Source organism: Ceratocystis lukuohia (genome assembly GCF_044167205.1).
Source record: "Ceratocystis lukuohia strain C4212 chromosome Unknown Supercontig6_pilon, whole genome shotgun sequence".
NCBI classification, from domain to species: Eukaryota; Fungi; Ascomycota; class Sordariomycetes; order Microascales; family Ceratocystidaceae; genus Ceratocystis; species Ceratocystis lukuohia.
Window position 1 is genome coordinate 2,403,853 of NW_027263525.1, and position 23,662 is coordinate 2,427,514.

The 23,662-nt window shown below is 48.0% G+C and overlaps 3 protein-coding genes across 3 annotated transcripts; 1 reads left to right on the top strand and 2 right to left on the bottom strand.

Annotated features, from left to right (window-relative positions):
* Nucleotides 1-8,435: 8,435 nt before the first annotated feature.
* HOO65_060579 (uncharacterized protein) lies at nucleotides 8,436-9,184 on the bottom strand (the record flags this gene model as incomplete). Its single annotated transcript, XM_071004049.1, has 2 exons — nucleotides 8,436-8,762; nucleotides 8,840-9,184. 2 exons carry the CDS (start codon nucleotides 9,182-9,184, stop codon nucleotides 8,436-8,438), a joined length of 672 nt encoding a protein of 223 aa, XP_070857929.1.
* A 5,405-nt stretch (nucleotides 9,185-14,589) lies between these two features.
* On the top strand, nucleotides 14,590-15,093 carry HOO65_060580 (uncharacterized protein; the record flags this gene model as incomplete). The annotated part of the gene is made up of 1 exon (XM_071001168.1): nucleotides 14,590-15,093. One exon carries the CDS (start codon nucleotides 14,590-14,592, stop codon nucleotides 15,091-15,093), a length of 504 nt encoding a protein of 167 aa, XP_070857930.1.
* Nucleotides 15,094-19,892: 4,799 nt separating this feature from the next.
* On the bottom strand, nucleotides 19,893-22,044 carry HOO65_060581 (Efflux pump aflT; the record flags this gene model as incomplete). Its single annotated transcript, XM_071003746.1, has 7 exons — nucleotides 19,893-20,027; nucleotides 20,174-20,712; nucleotides 20,765-20,856; nucleotides 21,105-21,310; nucleotides 21,474-21,520; nucleotides 21,668-21,767; nucleotides 21,868-22,044. 7 exons carry the CDS (start codon nucleotides 22,042-22,044, stop codon nucleotides 19,893-19,895), a joined length of 1,296 nt encoding a protein of 431 aa, XP_070857931.1.
* Between the last annotated feature and the right edge of the window lie 1,618 nt (nucleotides 22,045-23,662).

The following is a 23,662-nucleotide window of genomic DNA, read 5'->3' on the forward strand; positions in this document are numbered from 1 at the left end:
CTAGTTTTTACACGGGGCCTCCACCAACCAAAAATATCAGGTAACCAATCCTGGAACCCGACAGGTACGCCCTCGGGCCGCGCTATACAGAGACCCTCCTGGCTATATTGCTGGACCCTAAAAAGTCATAGGAGAAGGCTGAAGTCTATGCGTTCCTGTCACTGCGGACCGCCCGGGAGGTGCTCCCGGCCGGAAGGCCGTCGTATTACGGTGAAATACCTGTAGGTAGACGTTAAATAGTACAAACAATACAAACAAACAAACAAAGATAAATCTGTCGGGTCCGGGGTTGTTCGGTCTCTGTGATGCCCATAGACGTTAAATATACAGTAACAATAACAATAAATCAGGTTGTCGGGAGGGGACTGATTTAAAATGCGGCAACCACTTGCCGAACAGAGGACAAAACCGATGTACTCGACCAGGGCCAATACCCTAGACGGACAGCCGCTGGCCTATCAGACAGGCAGGATGCCACAAGCTAAAGACACCAGACAACCAATCCTGGAATCGCACCTAGCATAGAAGCCCTCGGACCAAGTTTGGCGGAAAAGCCTCCTGGCTGCAAGGCCGGGCCCTAAAAATCCAGACACGATGCTTGAGATCTATCCACTCCTGTCACTGATGGCTGCTTGGGAGGTGCTCCCGTCTGGAATATGACGTCGTACTGCGGCGAAATAACAGTAGATAGACGTCGAATAATACAAGGCAATACCATAGTCGATAGGTGTTCCGCACGCCCGTTTCAACCATGCGGGCGCCAAGACAAAATACCAGGTGCCGAACTGCGGCAAACCGAAGGACTTCAGTCACCTATGGGGATGCATGGGCTGACAGCGAATTTTGTGAGAAAGTCGCTCAGAGAAGATACGTTGCAGGGAAACGGGACCGAAAATGGAGGGCGCTTGGTTTTGTTTGGGGGCAATTTGGGGGCATATACTCTGTTCCTCTTTTTTCTTTTCCTTCCCCCTTTTTTGTCCTAAGGTGACTACAGGATGGAGGCGAGTAAAACGCTTGGTTGGAGACATGCGCGCTTCTCTTGCAGAAAATCTGCGGTCAGCTTTCCAGAAGGCCAATCCTGTCCGGTAGCTAGTCCGGCGTCGTTCGATCTTGGCCATTCCCGAAGAGGTTATATAAAAAAGAATAAATATTCGGGTGGTGATTCTGTCCAGAGATGCCGTCATATTGCTATGAAGTGGCAGTAAGTAGGCGTTAAAATTAAAAATACAGCACAATATAATAAAGAGGCATGTTAGTCCACGTGCAGAGTGCCTCAGGCCTAAAACACCCTCGAGCAGCGTCTGGCAGAAGAGCCTTCTTTTGGCTATCAAACTAGTTCCTCGAAATTTACGGGATATCCTTCCAGCCGACGTACACCTACAACGGGCAGCCGTTCGGAAGTGGTGTCGGAAGATGACATCCCAGCCGCTTCCGCTTAGGACACGGCGTTGTATTGCCGTCGAAAGCTAGTAGGTAGACAGACATTGCATAATCCGACAGATACTCCTTTGGACTGCGCTGGATAGAGAGCTGCTTGGCTTTAATTTTGGACTCTGAAAAGTTGTAGGAGGTGCTTGAAATCTATCCGGTGACTACAGGCTGGAGGCAAGCAGTAAAGCTTGCTTGGAGGCATTTTCACTTCTCCCATCAAAGCTCTATGGTCAGGCCGACAAAGGATTGTTTGTGTCTAGCAGCCAATATAGCGTCTGGAAAATGACGTGTGGCGATATATCTTCCAGAGTTTCGGTGCTAAGAGACGGGAGTCGCCTAGAGTTCTGCCCGACGTATCATTTCTAGCCTAAAGGCTGTTGTTTTATCAACTATCGGAAGCCAAGCGATGGCTAGATATATACAACACAGACAACATCACGATGCGTAGTAAGCTTTTCCGAGCGCCTATCGAAGACGATCTAGCTGGGTGTGCGCATTCTATTGGCAGTTATTGTAGTCTTTGTTTCTTTGCTGGTTGGTCACACTTCTATAGACAATGTGAATCAAATGCTATGAAAACACCTATATATCCTACACACAGCAATCAAATCTTGAAACTCGCTGAGTCTATTTGGGTGATATACGCAGCAACAGCGGCGAAGCTGACACAGAGCAAGTCGCATGTTACGGCAGATATAAGTTCAGAAGAGCAGCGCAAAGTATCTGATGCATGACTACTGAGATAGCACCTATCTATGCCACAAAATTAGTGTATGCACGTGCATTAGGAGCCTGGGGAGAGGGGGCAACTTCGTGGATTAGGGCAAGTTGAATCTTGGAATCGCTGATATTCTAACACAGTTCAACTAGGCTGCGAGCAACAGACGACCAGTAGCCCCAAGCCACTAGGAGACCAGCGGGAAGCTCGGCTAACTAAACACCCTTAAATGATCGCTATGGAAATGGCCATTAGTTAGCCCGAACAAGCTGCCTAGCCGACATTAGGAAAATGTCGAAAGAGCAGTAGAGCTTATAAGTTACATGGAAGCTACCAGTTTCGAGCTCTCGTCTCATTGAAACTCTTGAGCCCGATTCGGATGAGAGATGGCGATGAATAATAGGCTGGATTGGGAGTGGTTTCAGTCTTCCAAAAGGCCACGCAGCTCGTTATGAAGCAGGGGTTTCCTTCGTTCAGTAGCCAGTCTAAACTTGTGTAATACCGGTGTGTTCAGGAGACATGAGATATAAAAGTCTAACGATAAAAAGCTAGCTTCAGACACCCAAGTCAGTGAAGTTGAAATGCAGTCTCCCATATCTGATATTGATAGCTACGCATTAAATGGGCCAAGCTCCTGTAATGTCTTGCAAAATGCGGTATTCTGACACAGCTACTAAGAGCGCCCTATCACCAAGTCCTTTATACTTGCTTATAAATCCCAAGCATGGGATATAAGCCACGTTACACCAGCTTCCCACCACACTCCGCAGTCTTCTTCTAACATCTCCTAACAAAAACACTAGATTCTAACCAGCCAATTAGGATAAAACGATATGAGAGAAAGCTGAGTCCTCACTCAGTCCCTACATGTTCTACATGAGTTGAGTTGAATATATTTAACGTCTACTTTGTTCTACATGATTCCCTGAAGATGGGCTCCGTGCCAGTTGAGAGGACTCCTAGGTCCACTATTTTGCCGAGAATAGTGGGGCATAATGTGAAGTCCGATCGTGAAGCCGCCGGTGTCATGACATGTACGTAGTACGTGCTTACATCCTTCCTCAGATTTCTAAACAGGCCGCCGGCACTGCAACAGCCAGCGCAGCTCTATTCTCTGCAACGAAGATTAGCAGGAGACACGCAGAGCCTTCAAGATCATGTATACGATGCATCCCACTCGTCTTCCTTAAGGATCGATGGTGTAGTTGGTTATCACGTTTGTCTAACACTTCATTCACGGAATGGATGGACACAAAAGGTCGGCGGTTCAAGTCCGCCTCGATTCACTTTTTTGGTTCTACAATGCTTCTACGTCACGGATTATTTCAAAGTCCTGATGTATGATGGTGGAATGCCGTTGTCTATTAGGACAATATAATGCTATTTTCTTTTTTTTAAAAAAAGCCTAAACTAAGCAAGTATCATCAAAGATTATGCTCCCGTCGTATTACCATGGAAAACCGGTAGGTAGACGCTAAATAATACATACAAAGACTATGCTCTATATAGGCACGTCTGTCTGGTTAAGTCATTCAAGCAAAAGGCCGTCTACATTTGGTTATAGGTGGATAATTATATCTTGCAAAATAGAAACGGCACAGCGAGCTAATCCAGCATGGCTATTCTCAACTATCAAAAGCATTGGTAAAATCTTCGTCTTCACCTGTGAGACAGCACTTTTGAATGCGGCACCTTTTTAAGTGGTTGTGTACACTTGAAGCTAGGGCAAATGCATATTGTACAAATCAGGCACCGTTGGTCGATACGTAACATTGGTCGCAGCCCTTCGTGTAGGCGTTACGCGGCACTGGTTGGCCGCATGAAACTGACACCAATTACTGGTGTAGATGACGACGACAGTATCCCTCTCATATGCATTTGTTAGTATCACTGGCGGCAAGCTCTATTCCCTGGGCCATGCAGCAGCTTTCCGATAAAAGGTCTTACTTCGTTGCATATCTGGCCTAGGGAAAGTTCAAGGACTATAGCAGGTAGACCCCGTGCTACCGGCAGGTCCAAGAGTCAGCGAATAAGGCAAGGAAAGGAGGGGCAGGAGAGCAGTGAAATTAGAAGAGAGCGTCTCCAAAACCTTGCAGAATTCCTGGAGATCTTAGGTAGACAGGAATACAAGAGGTTTTACGGTGCCCGTTACTTTCGGGCCTAAGCAGCTTCTACAGTTACGGCATCCCCTTCGGCGTGGCGGAGCAAAGGCCAGCCCTAGATAGGCTCGGCATGCCGTCCCGAAAGTGGCTGAGTGAGGAGAGAGAAACAAAGCGACATTCGGCATAAATAAAGAAGGCCCTGTCAGGGTCACTCATCACGTACTATAACGAATCAAAAGGTGTAGATGGCAACGCGGGCTCAGGGTGAGAAACCATTGGACATATAACCGCTTTGAGGCTCTGGGGAAATTGATTTAAGCAGCAAATGGAAAGGCAATTAGTGCCCCTGCGGCAACAAACCGAGCTGTGACTTGTGATGATGCCGGGGAAATCTGGATGTGTCTAGACAGCAGAGGAATAGTAGATCGCCTCCGTAACCCATTCTCTAGAAACAACATCTCACAGGGCACGGCAAATGAGACAAAGCGAATGCAGATGAGACAACTGGAAAGCTTGCCTGGGTACTGTAGGTCTCATGACATAAGGGGGTAGAGGGCAACAATCTAGTGGACGCGCAAGCAAAGCTGGGGTACCAAGGAATGAACATAAAGCCCCATATCAACCTGACAGGAGCACAGAGATAGGGGAGAAGTCGGCTGCGTACAGAGCAGTACGAAAAGTGGCCCAAAAGTCATGTAGGGTATCTCCCACTCACAGGTATATCTCTGGTGTATCAGGCTACAAGGGCCTAGATGAGACAGAAGGACACAGCTAGCAGCTAGAATAGGCCATGGAGACTTTGATCAGTAGCATGTCTTGCTCAACCATGGATGTTCACAAAACACAAAAGTGAGAAAGCATGTGACCAGTGCACTACATACACCGAAACTTCAAGCTCCTATAGCACAGATGAGAAATGCAGCTATCACTTACACACACAAAGCTTCTTCCGCCGGGAAAAACAAAAAGGATTAGAGGAAGGAAGCAGAGGGATAGAGGTGAGATTAGAAGGTAGAGGAGAAGGAGCAACTTATGGGAAGGGAATTGAGCTTGAACTTGAGTTTATTTAATGTCTTGTTGGAAGAGAGTGATGATCGGAAGTATGTGTCAGGGGGATTATGGGGAAAGGTTTAGGGAGCCCTTGTTCCCAAAGACCAGAGACAAGTTAAACCGCGGCACCCACTTCACCGAGCAGAGGACAAAACCAACGTGAGCCGCCAAGGCCAGCACTTTATGCCGCATATAGAGAGGGTGTCACAAGCAAAATATGTAAAAAGGAAACTATGGACTAGTGCCACAGGGAAGCCCCTCGGGCAGCGTCTAGCGGAAAAGACCCCTAGTTGCAAAGCCGGACACTCAAAATCCATGGGAGGACCTTGAAGTCAATGCACACCTATCAAAAGACCATATCGTCCAAGCCGCTCTAGCCCAAAGCATGCCGTCATTGAGCAAGCAAAAAGCGATAAAAAGAAAGACAGCACCAGACACGGAAATGTTAGCACTGGTTGATCTGACCCCAACCCGATTTGAACGGATAACCTTTTGATCTGGAGTCAAACGCGCTACCGTTGCGCCATAGGGCCTATTCCGTAAATTACGCCCTTTAATTCAATATATAACTGCGGTTCTATTGCGCACGGTGCTGGGCACGGAATAACAAACAAACAACCGGTACTCACAGGTGGAAGACGAGTAACAAGCTTGCTTGGGAGCATACGAGCCTCTCTCGCCCAAAACCTGTGGTCAGCCCTGCAGAGGGTTAATTCTGTCCGATAACCAGCCCGTCATCGTTTGGTCTCTGTGATTTCCGTAGACGTTAAATATATTCAAGTTCAAATTCAAGTTCACTGGAGGACAGGGTTTGCAGAGAGTCGTGGCTAGAAGGTTTGTGGAAGAAGCATTCGAGAAAGAAATCATCCCAAGGAACTACATCTGCGCGGTACTGAAAAGGGCAGTCACTGACCTACTCATTGAACTACGTAGGAGGATAGAAGATGTGCAGGACTGGGAAAGCGTCTCTTCAATCCTAACTTTCGACATACAGGGGGCATATGACGCAGTCGAACCAGCAAGAATGGAACGACAGCTATCTGAAAACAAGTGTCCAACGAAACTGCGTCGATGGGTCAGGAGTTTTATAGAGGGAAGGACTGCAGACGATGGAGCACTGGTAGCCAGCGGTTAATCTTTCAAGGACAACTGCTGGACCATCGAAACACTGATGGAGATGGTGACAGGGTGGACATCACAGAATGGGTTGGACCTCGACCTGGGAAAGTCAACACTTCTCCACATCAAGGGCAGGAGGAGGGTCACCGGCAACCTATCTGTCATGATTGAAGTACTAGGTGAGATCAAACCCACGCCGGAAAAGAAATCAATGCGATGGTTGGGACTCCACATAGATGCCAACCTCCTCTTCAATGGGCAGATCGAAAAAACGACAGCGAGCATCAACCGAGTGGCTAACAGCCTGAGATATTTGGCTGGGTGCTACAAGGGAGCAGATATAACATGCATTCTGGACGCAGCTCGAGCGTGTGCGCTGAGCAAGGCACTCTTTGCGGCGAACGCATAGATGGGAGTAGTAGACCGCCTACGCAACCAGGAAATAAAAAACAGCACATCTCAGGACGTCATTGACAACACGAAACAGATCCTGAGCCTCTGGAAGAACGAGAGACCAGGGAGATAAGTGCAAGTGCTGTGGGTCCCAGGCCATGGAGGTCTAGAGGGAAACGAACTGGCAGACGAGCAAGCAAAGCTGGGGCGCCATGGAACTAGCCTGGATCCCCACATGAACCTAGCCAGAGCGCGAAGATGGAGGAGAAACCAGCTCCGCACAGAGTACGAAGAATGGTGGGAAGAGTAAGAAGGATACCGCCCAAACGACACTGGAGCCCGCATACTTGAATATATCCAAGCTCAACTTGAGACCCGACAGTCGACTTCACGTTCTCTCTCCCATCACATTGCTACGAAATAACTTTAGACATATGCTAAATAATACACTAACAATAGCCCAGTGGTCGGCCACTTCTCCAGTACCCTGCTTTCAGTAGGACATTTGCGGCCAACCCCAACTCGCGATAGGACGTCACTTGATCTTCCAGGCATGTTTCCCTGGTGGGCGAAGCAAATCGAGCTCTAAAACCCCAGGCAGACAAGGCAACCAAAGGACTTGCCCGGGTGTCGCCGGTCCCAGGACATATGGGCGGAGAAGGCAGCGAGCTAGCAGATGCTCAAGCAAACTTAGCGTGCCAGAGAACAACAACAGAACCCCGGGTCAGTCTCGCAGGAGCACGGGGATGTAGGAGAGACCAATTACGTCTCAGTCATGGGGAATGGCAGAAAGATCAAAAAGGATACTGTCCAATCGAAACCGGTACTTCCACCGCCCCCTTTCACTGTCTCCCGGTGTGCGGGTCTCATCAAGATAGAGTCGGGCCACATTTTTGCGGTCAGAACTAGAGATGAAGGCTTCATCAGACATAACTAGCAATGGAGACACAACCATCCACTTGTGACTTGTGTGCAGAGCCTGGAGCCATCCAAAAGAACGAAGCTCCCAAACCATGCCGAGAAGTAGGTGACCAGTAACAGGGGCGCATCCACAGCACCTTGTGTATTCCAGAATCACACAGTCAATTCGGGGGGTGGCGAACAACGAGACGAAGGGGGGTCGGAAGGAGATGTCGTAGAGGGCTCCACGATAAGGTGCTAAGGAAGTGCGACTCCCAGCCGCCAGCAAAGACAAAAGACACAACCCCGATACGGCAGCAGCCAGCCATGCATGCGGAAGGCGGAAGACGGAAGACGGAAGACAGAAGGACAAACCCGCTGCACTGCGCCGCTACCTACCCCCAGTACCAAAAGCCGCCGGCCTTTGTTCTATACGAGTTTACACACGGTTGTCGCAAGCCAAAAACGCCAGGTAGCCAGTTCCAGAAACGCCTAGGGCTACGCTACATAGAGGGCTCTCCTACCCCTAGCAAGTTGTAGGGAACACTCGAAATCTAAATCTAGGCACACATGTGACGACTAACCGTCTGGGACACGCCTTTGTATTGCCAGTAGACGTTGCAGACATTCCAGTTTCAAGTGCTATGCTCAGCATCCAATTTCCAAATCAACTCTATTGCTACAAGGTATCTGTACACCTCCCATCTCCCGCCTTCTCTATTCTATCTTTGCTCAGGCAAATCCTGAAAAGGGTTCACCAGTAGGCCAACCTTTAGCGTAGTGTCATTTCCAGCCCCATTCGCCCACACACCACCAAGGCCAAAAGTCGTACACCGCACCTGCACAGGGTTCATCAGCCGCGATGAAACCATCACGCTCGATACAACCACATCGCCCTTGGGCGCACAAGCAAAGGCCATACACGTTTTGTAGTTGATTGATACGCAGCGACCACCCTGAACATGCACTTTAGCAGGCTCGCCGGTGTTCGTCAGGTCCTGCCACTGGCTGATAGCATCGGGACAGTCAAGAGGCTCGGGACCATGAACCTAGCAGTGTAGGCCGTCGTTAGCAAGGCGCATATCTTGAACGGGTTTCTTGTTTGGAGCCAAAACATTCTACTTACAGTTGTGCAGTCCCAATTATAGCCGATGATGCCGCTATTTGGCACGACAGTTGTGTTGCGGCGAGCTTGCTCAAGCTGCTGGGCGTGGCGTGGCTTGCGTTGGTGGTCCAAAAGGCTCCTATCAATAGCAACATGCGAGTGTTCCGAGTCGCGCCGAGCCTTCTTGGCATCTATATCCAAGCCAACGCTGATGTCGATATTGGCGATGACCGAGATGTCGAAGTCGTGCAGCTCTACGCTGACATCACGGGCTCCCAGGTCTACTTTCTGGTAGTTTGGGGCCCCCAAGGCAGCAGGTGGGATTGCCAAGGCAAGAACACAGGAGAGGATGTGTGTCGCGTGCATCGCTGTGTATGTGTGTGTGTGTGTGTGCGTGTGTACAAGAGGTTGTGCGCGTCTGATGTAAGATCGCGAGTGGCGCAGATATCGATATTGCTAGAGCAGTCGGTTTGTTGCAGGGTCTGGCACTAGAAGCAGCAGTGATGGTGGCAATGGTGGCAATACTGACGATGATGAGTATGAGATGCTCCTCCTCAACCATCCGAGAGCCAGAGCATGCTGGCTTTTTATAAGCTTTCTTCTTTGTTTACTTTTCTTTGCTTCCCATTTTAAGCGCAATAATTACAGCACGCCCCATCCTCGTTCCTAGCCATCGACCTCGGGATCGCGGTCAGCTACATTCCAAACGAATCCGAGGTCAGCAGTGTTGGCTTGCAGACTAGTGGATGTGACAACAACGTATTACATGACAGAGAGTCTGCAGCGGGCGTGCCATTAACACGGAAGGCTCGCTCCCTCCACTGGAGGCTAGATCACTTGTATTTGCATGATAAATCTCCATGCCAAGTACAAAGAGATATATTTACACCCAAAAGTCACCATTTCTTCACAGGCATATACATGTAGTACACAAACATGTACATGATGCACATATCCCCAGAAGCCTGTCTGCATCGTTGAGTATCTATTATGGCGTAAACAGACCATATGCAGATGTTTAACCTAAAGTGAAGCATTAATTATATTTCCAGATGTATGGCCTTTCAAATCTCCATCCTCTGTCCCTCATTCCAGTTTGCTTGCCCTCTATTGCTAGGCCCTTGTATGAGGAATGCAGAAAGCGAGGTCTAGCCCCGACCCAAGTGCGACTGGCTTACAGAGAGGACTTTGTGTTAGTTATTCTGAAGGTCTCTCTTTAATTTTCTACGTGTGTGCTCTGAGCGGACCAATCTGAGTCCTTTTTTGCCTTGTGTGTTCTCAGTCACTCGAAAACGCCTGTGCTAGTTGCAAGTAACACAGCATTTCCGCAACAGCGCCTCTCTGTCTTGTGTGGGCTATCGTTTCACAGCAGAAAGGCAGAGAGCGGGACTTCGCAGTGTGGCTTCGCTTATAACGCAAGCATTATTTCTGTACAAAAGAGCCCCTAGGCCATCTATGATTTATGAAGAGCCCAGTCATGGGGCCTCGCTCATGTGCGTCTAGATCCACACGATGCCTCCGATATTCCGTGCCTTTATACTACTACAGAAGCAGCAGCGTCGTACCAGAAAAGCAGCCCGATGTCTTGCTTGCGTGCTTCCGCCATACTGCCGCCAAGTTGGATTGGTGCATCTTCGATCGCAGTGCATTGGTCAGGTTGGGTTAGAGCACAGTTTGACTTCTTCCAGTATACCGACCGCCTTCTATTGCTGCGGCCCACGGGTGTGAAACAAAATGGGAGCCCCTGGACTAAGCCAGCTTTGGCTGTTATGCCGTTCTCTCAGTTCCTTGGATTAAATATGACATTTTGCGGTAATAACAAGTAATTCGAAAAAGGATCCTAGATCCCTAGGATGCCCTCTAAACCCATAGACCTTCCCCCTCCCCCCCCCCCCCCCTTGTGCCATAAGCGGGGTTGTACCGTGCTGTATTGATATAAGATTCCTGTTATTATCTTAGCACTTGTGGGAAGACAAGCCTCCAACAAGCTATAGGGTCTCCTAATCTCCAAATCTCAACAGATCGTCCACTTGTAGTTAGTCAACTGTACAGAGTAGTTAGTAAAGAGCTTTAACCGTGTGCTAGCTGCAAAGGGCGAATTGTGCACATGGTTCAATATACACAGATGTACAGTACAGTGTGGCAGCAGGCGTCTTATCTGTAGTGACTCCGAGAGACATGCAATATTAGGGAAAGCTCAATCAATACCTTGGGACTTTTTCGCCTTTTCTCCTTGTTACTGCTATGCAAGGGGGCTGCTGCGTCTCTTGCAGCAGGTTATTGGCCCTACTGCACATGGTCACTATGAGGTTATTAGCTTATTTTCCCAGTTGAGCAGTCTGCCCACTTTGCAAATTGCCCATCCACATTCTCAAAACTGATTACTTTATGCGTCGGGTCATTGACACCATCGCGAGCGCAAGCGCGAGCTAGCCTTAGGCCAGCCGAGTTTTCCCAGACCATCGACGGGGGGGGGGGGGGGGGGAAGGGGGGAACAGCAAGGTCAAAGCAAAACCTAGTCGCATAGACTCAACTAGTCACTGATTAGCCTTCTTTTAGGTGTCGTTTTTGTTTTTTCATTTCACCATTTCAAGGCCCGGCATGTTGCCTCTTCCTACTCACCTGGGCTTGTTGAGCAGGACATGGCTATGGCTGAGTATCCTGCAGTGCGTCTCGAGAGCCTCATGCTTTCTTGCTCTCGATTCTAATGCACACATTGACCATCCATCTCCTTCCACCAACAAGACATGGCGATCGCCAGCCCCTTTTGATTGATTAAAACAAGTTCTTTTTTTTTCCTTTTTTTGGCTTCAATAGTGCTCGATACTAGCACATATGTGTAACCCTAATTACTACCGCTAACCCTTTCCACATCAAGGGAGACTATCAAAAACACACATATTACGCTAATTCTTAAGCGCGATTAGTCCTCTCTCCTGTCCATGTCGCCGATTTCCCAACAACAACTCCAACCACCCTGGTCACGCGTTATTTACAGGCCTGCGAGGATAGCCTGCCCGCCCTCTTTGAAGCTACAAGCCGCTATATGCAGAACTTTCCCCATTATGGCTATGGCCTTTTGCTGCCGTCAGCTAGCAAAAAAAACACACATGTGCATGTGTACATGTGCACACATTGAGCATGTGAAAGCGAAGGAATCACTACTAAAAAGGCCGCGTGCGAAACCACTGGACAAGAATGAGCCCGCAACCGGCTTCCTTCCCCTTCTCCGCATCAGCAAGAGTGCTCACGTAGATGGGTAGCTTGGTGCCGCACTAGCAGTCTAGTTCATGACACCATGGAATAGGTGAAATAGTGCGGCTAACAGAGTTGAGTGCAAGAGGATGCAGGGTACCAGAGCCCTTGTCTGGCACATGCGGTATCCTTGTATCCTTGCCCACGACAAGTTACCACATGTTGGCTTGTGCAAGGCCCCCCAGCTCCAGTCGAACGAGAATGATGAGATTGCTTTCGATGCCGCGCCGCAGGCAGGGTGGCAGGACGGAGAATAGGAAGAAGAAAGGAAAGTGACTGACGTGTTGGCCTGTCTCTTTTTGTTTATTTTCTTCTTCGTTCTATTATTCTCTTTTTTATTTCCCCGCTGCAATTTGTATGCTGGGATTTATGCCAGCTGGTAGTACGGCTGGTGTGTTGTGCATAACTAGCAACAGTGAAGGGCATAGGAAGAGATTCTCGAGCTGCTGTATGCACTCAACATAAGAAACAGGGTGATGGAGCAAGACGGTTAGCAACTGGAACCTCCTTTGCGGCAGCGGCAGTGTATAGGCCGGGGCTCATTGGGGGGGGGGGGGGTCGAAAGAAGCAGGCGCATAGCCGGAGATAACATCGCAGCTTCTCTTTTTGTCGCAGCCCCGAGTTATCAGCAATGGGCAATTTCAGAAACAGAAACTGCATTTTGTAACAGCAATGCGAAAACTTTTCGCCGCCTTCCTCTTAGAGGAAAAGCAAATGAGGAAAAAAAAGCGTCCTGCTTTGGTCACCTCCAGAATTCTGTGGCTTGTTTGGTCTATCGCAATACTGCAATTCTCTTGATTTGGACGGCATTAAGAGTCCTTCTTTTCCTTCCTTACCTGTTTTGTGTAAGTATCGCTCTGCTGCTACCACTGTTTGCTGCTGTTTCCTGTCCCGGTCTTGCTACTCTTACAAGCATTCTTCCGCTAATCGCCCGATCAGCAGTTAGCACCGGATAATCAGCCAACCAGAGCCTGCTATCGTCATCGTCATTCTTCCATATCTATCCACATCTTCATCCATCTTACCATATTAGACGCTACTACTTACTTGGAATCTCCCTACACGCCCCTTCGTGTGCCACAGACACAGCAACACCGGCACTCACATGCTGCTGCCTGTCTCCTCCGTGTGCAACACCAAACTCAACACACACAAATCTTTCTGTTGCAAACCAAAGGTTCTTTCCTATCCTCGCCTCCGTGGTGTCGCAGATCATTTCACTCCCGTTTCTTCCTGCTACTCTTATCCTTCTGCTGCACCTCTTCTCCCAGCCGCCCTCCAACCGAGTCACACCAGAACAGCGACGGCGCAGGTCAAGCAGCAGCATTGTGGGCTTGGGGCATTCCGTCTGTGCAAGTTTCTCGTTTTGTTTGCTGGCCCCCCCTCCTCTATCCTCCTTGTTTATGAAAGGTAAGGGAAGGGAAGTCAAGGAAAAATAATAAAAAGTAAAAGAAAAAAAAAGTCAGGCCAGTGTCAGTTTTGTCCTTTTGTTTGGAAACAGATCATGGGTCTTTTGGATTTCCCCTTCTCCCCTTATTCAACCCCTCTGTCTTCCTTTGCCCCCTTCCAACAGCTCTTATCCGTCCTCTCATACCAGAAACTAGAAATTCGCGAGAAAAGTGCAACGCTTCCCAACGACTGTTTCTATTTTGCCCTTTCAATTCCGAAACTCTTTATGCTAACTAAAAGTCTATGCCTCCTCATATAGTCACAAACTGCCCAGCTATTTGTTTCTTTTTTGCCACGACCCCCCGTCCCCGTCCTGATCTGAGCCCTCGTCGCTCTTTCAAGCTGCTTTAAACACCAATGCGCGCCGCACAGACGTCGTCTTTTTATTTTTCGCCTTTTTATTCTCTTGCGTCTTTGTTTTGCCGTTGACATTGTGTCTATCGTTTCAAGGCACCCTGGATAGCTGCTTGACCTGATAGGCATAATCAGTTGCTTTAACTGCTATCGGCGATCCCTGTCCTGACCTTATCATCCCTGGCTCCTTGTTCCTACCCTGCCCCTGCCACTAAGTTAGATTTTGGATTGGCTGGCTCTTTTTTTTTTCTTTTTTTTTTTTTTTTTCCTTTTCCAAGTGGTCCTCCTTCAAGCATCCTTTGAGACAACAACTTGTTTGGGGCCAAACCAACGAGCACTGACTTGATTTGGTTACTTGCGCCTTGCTTTGAGTTAACTGTGCTTTTAAGTACTACTACTTCTCCTACTTTCTCCTTCCTCGTCTTCTCCATCATCTATCGTTTGCATCAGTCTCTTCTTTGACCTTTCATCACACTTCTTCTTTCTCTCAACCATTTGCTACCATATAACTCTTTCTTTTCATCATCACTTATGCAGTAGCAACAACCACAACCGTCATCAGCATACCAGCGACAAACAATTCTTGAACATCACCACACCAATCGTCCTACTGCCTCTACTACTCCTCCCCAGTTTGGCCTGGCCTGGTTATTTTTTTCGGCGTCCATCTTTACAATATCTTGTCCCTCAACCCCTCTTATCCCACATTCACAATGTCTGCAATGAACTTTTCCTCAAGGCCGCTGGCTACGGTCCCTGAATCTGGTGCCCATCTAGAACATACAGCTCCTCTCAACCACAGCAGATCAAGAGCTACTGATATGAGCACCGATTCTACATTACACGAGAAGGGAATGGAAGTAGATGAGATGCAAGCTATTCCCTCACCCATCTACGACCATCCTGTCAACTCTTTCGAAACCGACGTGGAGGCTATGATCCCCAACAGCCAGACGACTCGCGGCTCACGAAAGACCATGAACCTCAGCACCAACTCAGACTGCCAAGTGTGGCCTGGCCATGACCACTGGAAACGCCGAGCGCGCGCCGCGAAAAAGGAGCGTACTTGTACCTGCCTGGCCAATCTGAGCAAGCGCAACCGCATCATTGTCAAGGTCGCCATTGGCCTGTTGATCATTAGTGTTGCCATTGCTGTTGGATTTGGAGTTAGCAAGCCTTTGGGGGCTCCGATCTGGGGCGACAAGCATGACAAATGAGCGATGGGGTGAAGTCTCTGGCTGCTTCGTAGCTCGAAGCTATCTACGCCTTTTACTTTCATCATTTTCCGAGACGTACTCGGACTCGGATAGAATCGGATTGGGCACTGCCTCCTGTGGTCTCTGCTCTTTTTTTTTTATTTTGTTTTTTTTCTTCTTCAGTCTCTGCATTATCTCTTCCGTTCTCCTAGGAAGCCATCTGCCCTGAACACAATAACACGTGAACGTGGGCATGGATGGAATTATAGTGGCATTAGAGGGATGCTCTTTGGGTGACTCTTTTTGCTAGTCTCCCTCGAACAACGAAATGCCTAACAATAGGACTATCCTTTTCGATTTGGCTTCCGCGTGGCCGACCATATACTCCATACCGCACGGTATCCTTCGCTTGTCGGGCTGCACACAACAGTTTTTTGTTTTCTTTCTTTTTTTTTTTTGGGGGGTCACACCACTCGATTCTTTTTTTTACATTGGGTCTCTTTTTTGGTATTATCTTTTTTTTTTTCTTTTTTTTGGCGTACACTTTTTTGAAGGGTCGGCTTGGGCGTTAGAATATTAGGATTTGGGCTTGTCTTTTTGCACTGTGTTTTGTTGTTGCCAAGGGATGAAAAAAATGGGCTTTTTTTTTCTTTATTCATCAGTTGTTTGTTTTGGTATTTGATTTTTTGGAAGGGTTTCCTTCTCTTTTCTTGCATTTACTTTTAGAGTATTAAACAATAACGAATTGTTCAGGCTACGGAGAAGTGCGATAGTACGAAGATCGTGAGGCCTAGTGAGTTTGAAAAAGACATACTCAAACTTCGTAAGTGAACCCGAGGGAATGAAGCTTATGGTCAATAAGAAGCCCGCTCAATAAGGCACCAAATTAAAGATGAAGGTGACGCTGGCGGCGAAGACAGGCTTTTGGCGTACAAGTCGCTCCCGCTTATATCTCATCCAACAGCCACAAGGATAGGTCAATATTTCCTATTTGGAGCCTTTTCTGGATTGGCGTCAGGAACAAGAAGAGGGAAGCTGAGAAAAAAAAAAAAAAAAAAAAAGAAAAAAAAAAAGAGAAGAATAGGCTAGTAGGTGCTGCTGTTGCACAACAGCTATGTGAACGTGAGAAAGTCCCTTCTAGAAGACTGGATCGGATAGATGGGCCTGGGCCTGTAAGCTGCAGGTGGGGGATAAGGTAGTCCAGGTTAGTTTATCCTTATCCTTATCCTTGTATGTACATGTAGGCTTGGCTGTATGGAATGTAGTAGGAATTGTGCCTGTGAGAGTGAGAGGCTTGTGTTAGTGCTGATGTTGGAGTACAGTACTGCGTGGCTACTATCAATATTAGCACAGATAACCAGTAAACACAGGTGTTGTGCTCTTGTGGCCAACACCAACACCAACACCAATAGTCTCTCGTCTTGCTATCTCCCCTCCGGCCGGTCACTCAACTTGTCTCTCTTTACCTTCTCCCCCTGGCAGCTCCTTCCCAGCAAGCTGACAAAAAGAGAATCCAAAGGTCTTCGCACAACTGCCGCTTGGCTCTTGTTTTCTCTTTTTGTTCCTCGTCTTATTTCTAGACTCTCTTTTTGACGTATTATGCGGCATATGCACGCTGCGCCCAGATTTAGATTCAGTCTACATGTGGGTGTGCAACCCAAAATGATTGATTGTGAGGCGCTACATGGCGTGTAGCTAATTCGGAGTAGATTGTATGCAGCGTGTCAACTCGTGCGTTGTATGCGTGTGCGTGTGCGTGTATGGCACAAGACTAGTAGAAGTTGTCCCGGAATAGCCACTTCCTTCTTCCCTTCCTTCCGTGTTTGTATGCTTTTCTTGTCCACCAGCTCTCCTAGACTAAAAACAAAAACTAAAGAAAAATCTAAAAAAGCCTTGGTTAAGCCTGAGCCTGTCCAACATTCTTGTTTGCTGGTTCTCCGGTGCTTCCGTGGATTTGATCGCCAAATTTAGACGTTGGATACCGGACGACCCCGCTTTTAACGGCGTTTATGCAGCTTAGCTTGCTGATCTTTTATGTTGGTCAGTCACGTGATGCATGGGCATCTTCATCTTATTTCAATCCAGACGAAAAGTGTTGGATGAAAAACAGCATAGGTTGAGAGACTACATCAAAATGCTCCTTAAAATTCAGTAATGTATGCTATTGTAAAAAAAAAAAAACACTAACCACTTCACTCTCCCACCATGTCCCACTTCCATATCGACCTTGTCTTCTGTGCAGCCACTGCTATAGCCATGTTTCATGTCACGCTTCTGGCATGCAATATCGTCAGTCAACTGTTTCCCTGTAATATGAGCCCATACTTACGCGCTGCCTTTCTTTTCAAGCCCTCGTACCTATTCAGACTGTACATCGGCCGAGGCATGGTCCGCATGGCCTGTCAGCGAGATATCGAGTCTCAGCGCTTCTCTAGGCGGCATTACAGAGAAAAGGGACTTGGAAAGCAGTTAGATGAAAGGGCTGGAAAGTGTTGAGAAGAATTTCGCCTAAAACTATGTCTTACCGAAAAGACAGTGAATCAACAAAAAGCTGCAAAAGACATGCCTTTAGAATGTTCAGGCTAGCATACTAAGCGATGTCCGGATAAATAGCCAATACGCACAGGTGGAACTTGTAAACGAAACTTTTTCTAATGTTCTTTTCGGCTAAGCGGTATCCTGTTGTCTAAACAACTCTCTGGCGACTGATACATAATGCGATACAGAGACCCCAGCCAGGGCGGGTGATTTGGCATATGTATAGTATAATGGCTAGTCAGGCTTACCACTAGTTTGAAGTCTCATTGGATAAGGGCGCTATTTCTAGAAAGCCGTCAATCTAGACTTGGCGATTCCTTTCGCAGGCTCTGTTGAGCTCATTCACCGTTTGGTTTCATAGTTACACACTCTGTCTTTCGTGTAACAGGAATACTATAGTTGACTACATGGCTATTTTTAGCCTGGCCATGATAACCGCTTTTTGAAAGAGCGAATGGTGCTGTATATCGCCCTTCCTCTATGCTGTAGTGACATACAAAAAGGATAAACCCAGCATAGTACTATCAATGTCGCCCGGCTTTTTTTTTTGCCTTTTCTTGTTATGCTTCGCTGTGGAATGCACACAATCCAGCTGTAGGCTTGGGTCGGCTATTTTCGAACTAGACGAGATCCCATGTTGCTTTAGGCTATGTAAGGCTACATACATTCAAAATCATGATAAAAAGACAGTTAAATAAAAAAAAACATACAACACTGGGGATTCCCACGTGGTCACCCACCGTAGTACTAGTCCAGCGCTTTGTAGGTTAACTAGGGGAGAGCGGACGGGATCCCGTGCTTTCTACAAGCTATGGTCGTATGTTGGGTGAACAAGGAGGTAACACGAACTGTAAGGCATTCTCTAAAAAAGAGAGCGGGAGCAAAAAGCAATGCTACATACAACACCGAGGATTCGCATGTGGTCACCCACCATACTACTGGTTCGGCGCTCTGTGGCTTGACTAAGGGGGAGCAGACGGGACCCCGTACTTTCCACAGGCTATGGTCGTATGTCGAAATAAAACCATGGTTACAAGAGATTATAACTCCTTGCAAAAGGGGCACGTAGGACGGCTACAGGAGGAGGGTGAGTAACAAGCTTGCTTGTGAGCATACGAGCTTCTCCCCGACGTACACAGCGGTAGTGGAAGACGACATCAACCTCATTGCTTCCGTCCAGAACATGCCGTCGTATTGCTGTGGAGAACCAGTAGGTAGACGTTAAATGATACAAACAAACAAACAAACAAACAACCCCGTAGACGTTTGGTCGACATAAGAAAGTACAATGCCCATGGACGTTAATTATATTCAAGCTCGTAAAAGACATTTAATGTATATATAGTTCAAATACAATAAAACATACCGGGAAACTCCCCTTGCCGCAAAACCCCCTAAAAAGCCATGGAAGTTCCTTGAAGTCGACGCTCACTTGCAACTACTAACTGCTCAGAGGTGGTGTCAGAAGACGGCATCTTCTAAGCCCCTTCCGTTCACAACATCCCGTCGTGTTGCCGTGGAAAATCAGCAGATAGATGTTGAATAATACAGGCAAGCAAACAATACAATATCTAGCCAGATAAAAACAGACAAGCAATACAATACAAAGTAACCGGTCATGACACCCATCAATAATATTTCCAACACAATACAATCCGTAATCCGGGGTACGAAGAGGAGAATAGAGAGAATGGGGATAGGAGATGAAGCGGTAAGCAGTCTGGTAGGACCACACGGAAATGACCTCACAAGAAGATTTTGAGGCATCCCTTCCCCCGGCTGCGGGCTACCAGCGAAACAAAAACCATGTACTGCAACAGATATCCCTATGAAAGGACAAACACACCGCACTTCGCCGGGACCTATGCCTGGCGGTCGTTTAACTTGGTGATCATGCAGTCGCCGCAGTAAAAGCCTACCGAATAGGGAGCCCTGTTGTCCAAGGTGCTGGGACCTAATAAGTCAAAGGAAACGCTTGAAATCACTGCGTATCTACAACTACTAATCTCCCAAGAGCAGCTCTATAATATGACATTCTCCAACAGTTCCCATCCGGAGTGCTGTTGAAGTACTGCAAAACAACAGTCAACGTTAGTATATAGCACAATACAATACAATAATAACACTGTGATCCTTGCAGACTCAAGCTCAAGATTGTCGTAGACCTCTCTCAACCAAGTTAGCGTCCGCATCTGGCAGTCATTCTCAAACTCTATTACCTCGACTCTTTTGATCTCCTTGACCCTTCTTCTCGCTCAGACCGCTCCGAAATTGCTGTCAAGCTACTCCTGCCTGCAGACACAGCCGCCGGGGCTATCTCTAACTGCCTCCTCCTCTCCTGTTTCTGCCTCTGTACTGCCGCTGCCCTCTGCTGTAAGATCCCGCCAACGCGTGTCAGCGTCCCAGGGCCCATTGTTCTACGAACAGCCAGTTGAGTTACACTCTCCCCGGCAGTGGCATCTCCATCTCCACCCCCTAACCGCCCATCTTCCGAAAGTGTGACTGGGGACTGTATTTCTAAACATGTACCAACAACAGAAAGGCAGCTAGCTGCAAGGCCTACACGAAAGGCATTTTTCAGTGAGGTAGCGAGTGCAGCACGAAGGATATGGGCGTCAATTCCTGGGATATTAGCAAGCGATTCGAGGCTTGTCACTTTAAGCAACGCAAAGTCAACGCCGGCAATACCCTTAAGTAGAGCATGGGTAAACACATTGTGCGCAATAGTGATGAAGAGAGCACCACCAAGTAGCTGAGCAGATAACCCGCTCCTGTGTGCGTCGATAGCCAATGGGCTTTTTGTTAAGCTGCTAGAACGCTGATATTGTAGAGCGGCCCCGAGACCGAGGCCATACAGAAACTCGAAACTAGCCCAGTGAGCAGTTGGGGATGTTGAGTCAAGTATGGTGAATAGGCCTGCACCGGTAGTCATGAATGCAATGCTAGTCATTAATATCAGGACATGCTTCCCAATCTTGGAGACTAAAAAGCCGGTGCAGCCAGCAGCTAGGACTGCAGCGAGAATGAGCGGCAAAAGACGTACACTGCATTGGACAACCGTAAAGTCTTTGACAGTCTGAAGCCATATGGGAAGATAAAAGACTAGGTGTGGGTGAGTTGATTGTAGTTACAAGCATGGAGGAAAGCAACTCACTAGATACACCTGCGCTTGCTCCCACAGAGAATGATGTTAAGAGGCTCCTAGACATGAAATAGTCTTGGCTAGCCAGCTCAAGGGCCGTCTCCCTATTGGGCAGTATTATTTGAAGGACAATGAAAACCAGGATGAAAAAAGCCGCCAAAATGAAAAGGGAAATTATTATACCGGAGCGCCACTATTCGATGTCAGTCTTCCTATCTCGGCTCAAGAGTGTTATTATGATACTCCATTTATACTTACAGGATGCTCCAGACCTCCCCATTGTATTGCCAGCAAAAAACACACTGCTCCGCCTGCAAAGAAGGAAAAAGATACCCCATCTACAAGCCAGTACCGCTCTCCAACTGCGTCACTCTGGGCCCGCAAGCCGTCTCCTAACGCAAAACGCAGCACAAGGGCTGCAACGCCACCAAGGATAAGGCTAAAATAGAAGCACCAACGCCATGAGACATGCGATGAGAAAGCACTTCCGATGAGCGGTCCAGCGATAGCAGCTATAGCATAAACAACAGGAACATAGGTGGCTTGGTACAAAGGGCGCTGTGACGGCAGTGTAATAGATTGTAACATGGCCGACTAAGCACGATAGGGGGAATCCGTTAGTACAACGGCGCAGAATTAAACGAAAGGGTAATCAGGAAGTGTGAAGCCAGCACGACTAGATACAGCATAATTTAGCAATCCATGACAGAGAATAACTCACACAGCCACAAATAAGAGTCGCCGCTCCCAGACCTGTGATGATCCGCCCTACAACGAAAATGCGTAGGGTGTGTGCCGCACTTGACACTGCGCAGCCAGTCATGAACAAAGCTAAGCATCCCAGGAGCGCTTCCTTGGCCCGGCCGCGCCGGTGGGCATATACATGCATCCGAGGTGAAACACCACATAACATACAGGTGGAAATCAAAAAGGTGCTGGCATACCAGCTCAAGGCCGATGTAGAATGGAAGGCGGCACTAAGGGTTGGAGTGATAGCGCTAGTTGATAGAAAAGTCTATACACAATGTTAGTAGCTTGCAAGATGAAGCGCCAAACGGAGGAAGGAAACTTGCAAAAGGGACTAGAAACATGATAGCTCCAAGAGCCATATGTACCAGCCCCAGACGGAGACCAGCAAAATACCAAGTGCAGTGCACAGCAGAGTCGTCTCTTTCCACCCGCAAAGGCGGTGCCGGCAGGACAAATGCCAGTGCTGGAGCTGGCGGAGTCCTTACTTCGCACACGGGGGCAGTAGAGGTGGAAGCTTCTGCTGCAACTCCTCCTTCTGCCATGACGCAACAGGCTATTTTTCTATACTTTTTGTATTTTATTTTTTTCGCCGGCTGGCGTATCTGACACAATCAAGGATCAACCAAAGGAAAAAGAACAAAAGAAGCCCTTTATCAGTTAGTTTAGAGAAGCGGTGTAAGTGGCAGGCGACGCAAGATACGGCCAGCCTAGTAGTTGACAACGCGGAGCCGGGCGAAAAGGCGAAACAAAGTATCTATCAGACAGGGCTATTCTCCTGACTTCCACTATTTCTACCTACCTATCGCTTTGCAAAAGGTGCAGCACGCTCAGAACACAGATGACTAGAAGCCAGTAGCCAGTGGATGGCTGCATCGGCTGTCTTTTTCCGTGCGTGTGTACAGCAGGGCTTAGCTTGACTTAGCTTGGTGTGTGAAGACGGGTGAAGACGCACCAGGGGATAATAGAGCACAACAGAAGAACACAAGCATGATTTAGCAATGTACGAGCACTGCCTTGTTATAATCTCGGCTTTGTTTTTCTGCCGCCTACTGTGACCGACTCTCTGCAGCTAGCCAGCCCTAGATGTCCAGCAAAAGGAAGCATCAGAACAACAAGAGACGATCCAATTTGTTTATGGGCAGATGGGGGCCTTTCAAGGGAGGAATGGTTCTACAAAGTTGCCAGGGAAATAACAGCAGGACTTTCTCTTATTCTCACTTCCATATCGCCTTGGCAGAGCACAAAGAATAAACAAAGAAGCAACCGAGGAAATAGGAGATAGCATTAGCTTTCTGCCCGTTCACTGTTGTAGTATGGTGCCTTGTGACACCAAAGCATCACTACACTCCAAACTTGACAGACAGACAAGCTTGGTGCTATTGCTGGAGAATACCATATGGCTTCGTTTGGGTGGCTTCCAGCGACATTCTGTCGTGGTACACACTGGGTCTGTCTTTGCTTGTCTCTATGGTCTATAAGGGAACCCTAGCCGCTTTCGATTGAGCAAGACATTCCCGGCGGTTAGGTCTGCTGCTATGTCATGAGCAAGAGCTACTTACACGACAATGTCTTAACCCAATTCTATAACCCTAAAAATAGCAGAGCCCATGCGCTCTCAAGACGCTAGAACCAAGTAAAACTCGGCGCAACAGACCACAGTCCGAGTGCAAGTCCGAACACAGGCGAGGGGCGGGGAAGAAAACGTTGGATTTCGTCACAGGAGAGGAGAGAGGGGGAAGGAAGGTTCCATCTCAAATCAAGGGCCGTTGGAAGATGACGAAGAGTTGGGCCGAAAGGGGGAGAGATGAAAAAGAGGATTCAGGCCGGAAGGACCGAGTCTTGTGTAGCGTCGTTGGGTTCACTCTGACTGCTTCGTTTTGATGCACTGCACCAGGCGAAGGGCTACCGCGACGAGGCACGGGATTATTTTTTTGTGGCCTGATGGTAGGGTGGCTTGTATGTACACATGCAGATGGGTTGATGATATATATGTCATAGGGGATGGAGCATTATTTAAACAAGACAGCGAGGCGGCACAAATCGGAAGAGTAGATAGAAAGAGGATAAGGATGAGGGGACAAAAAGACAAAGCGTTTTTCAGATTCCTTACTTCTGCCCCTCACTTTCTTGGAGAAGATGAGAGAAGGAAAGGGAAGAGAA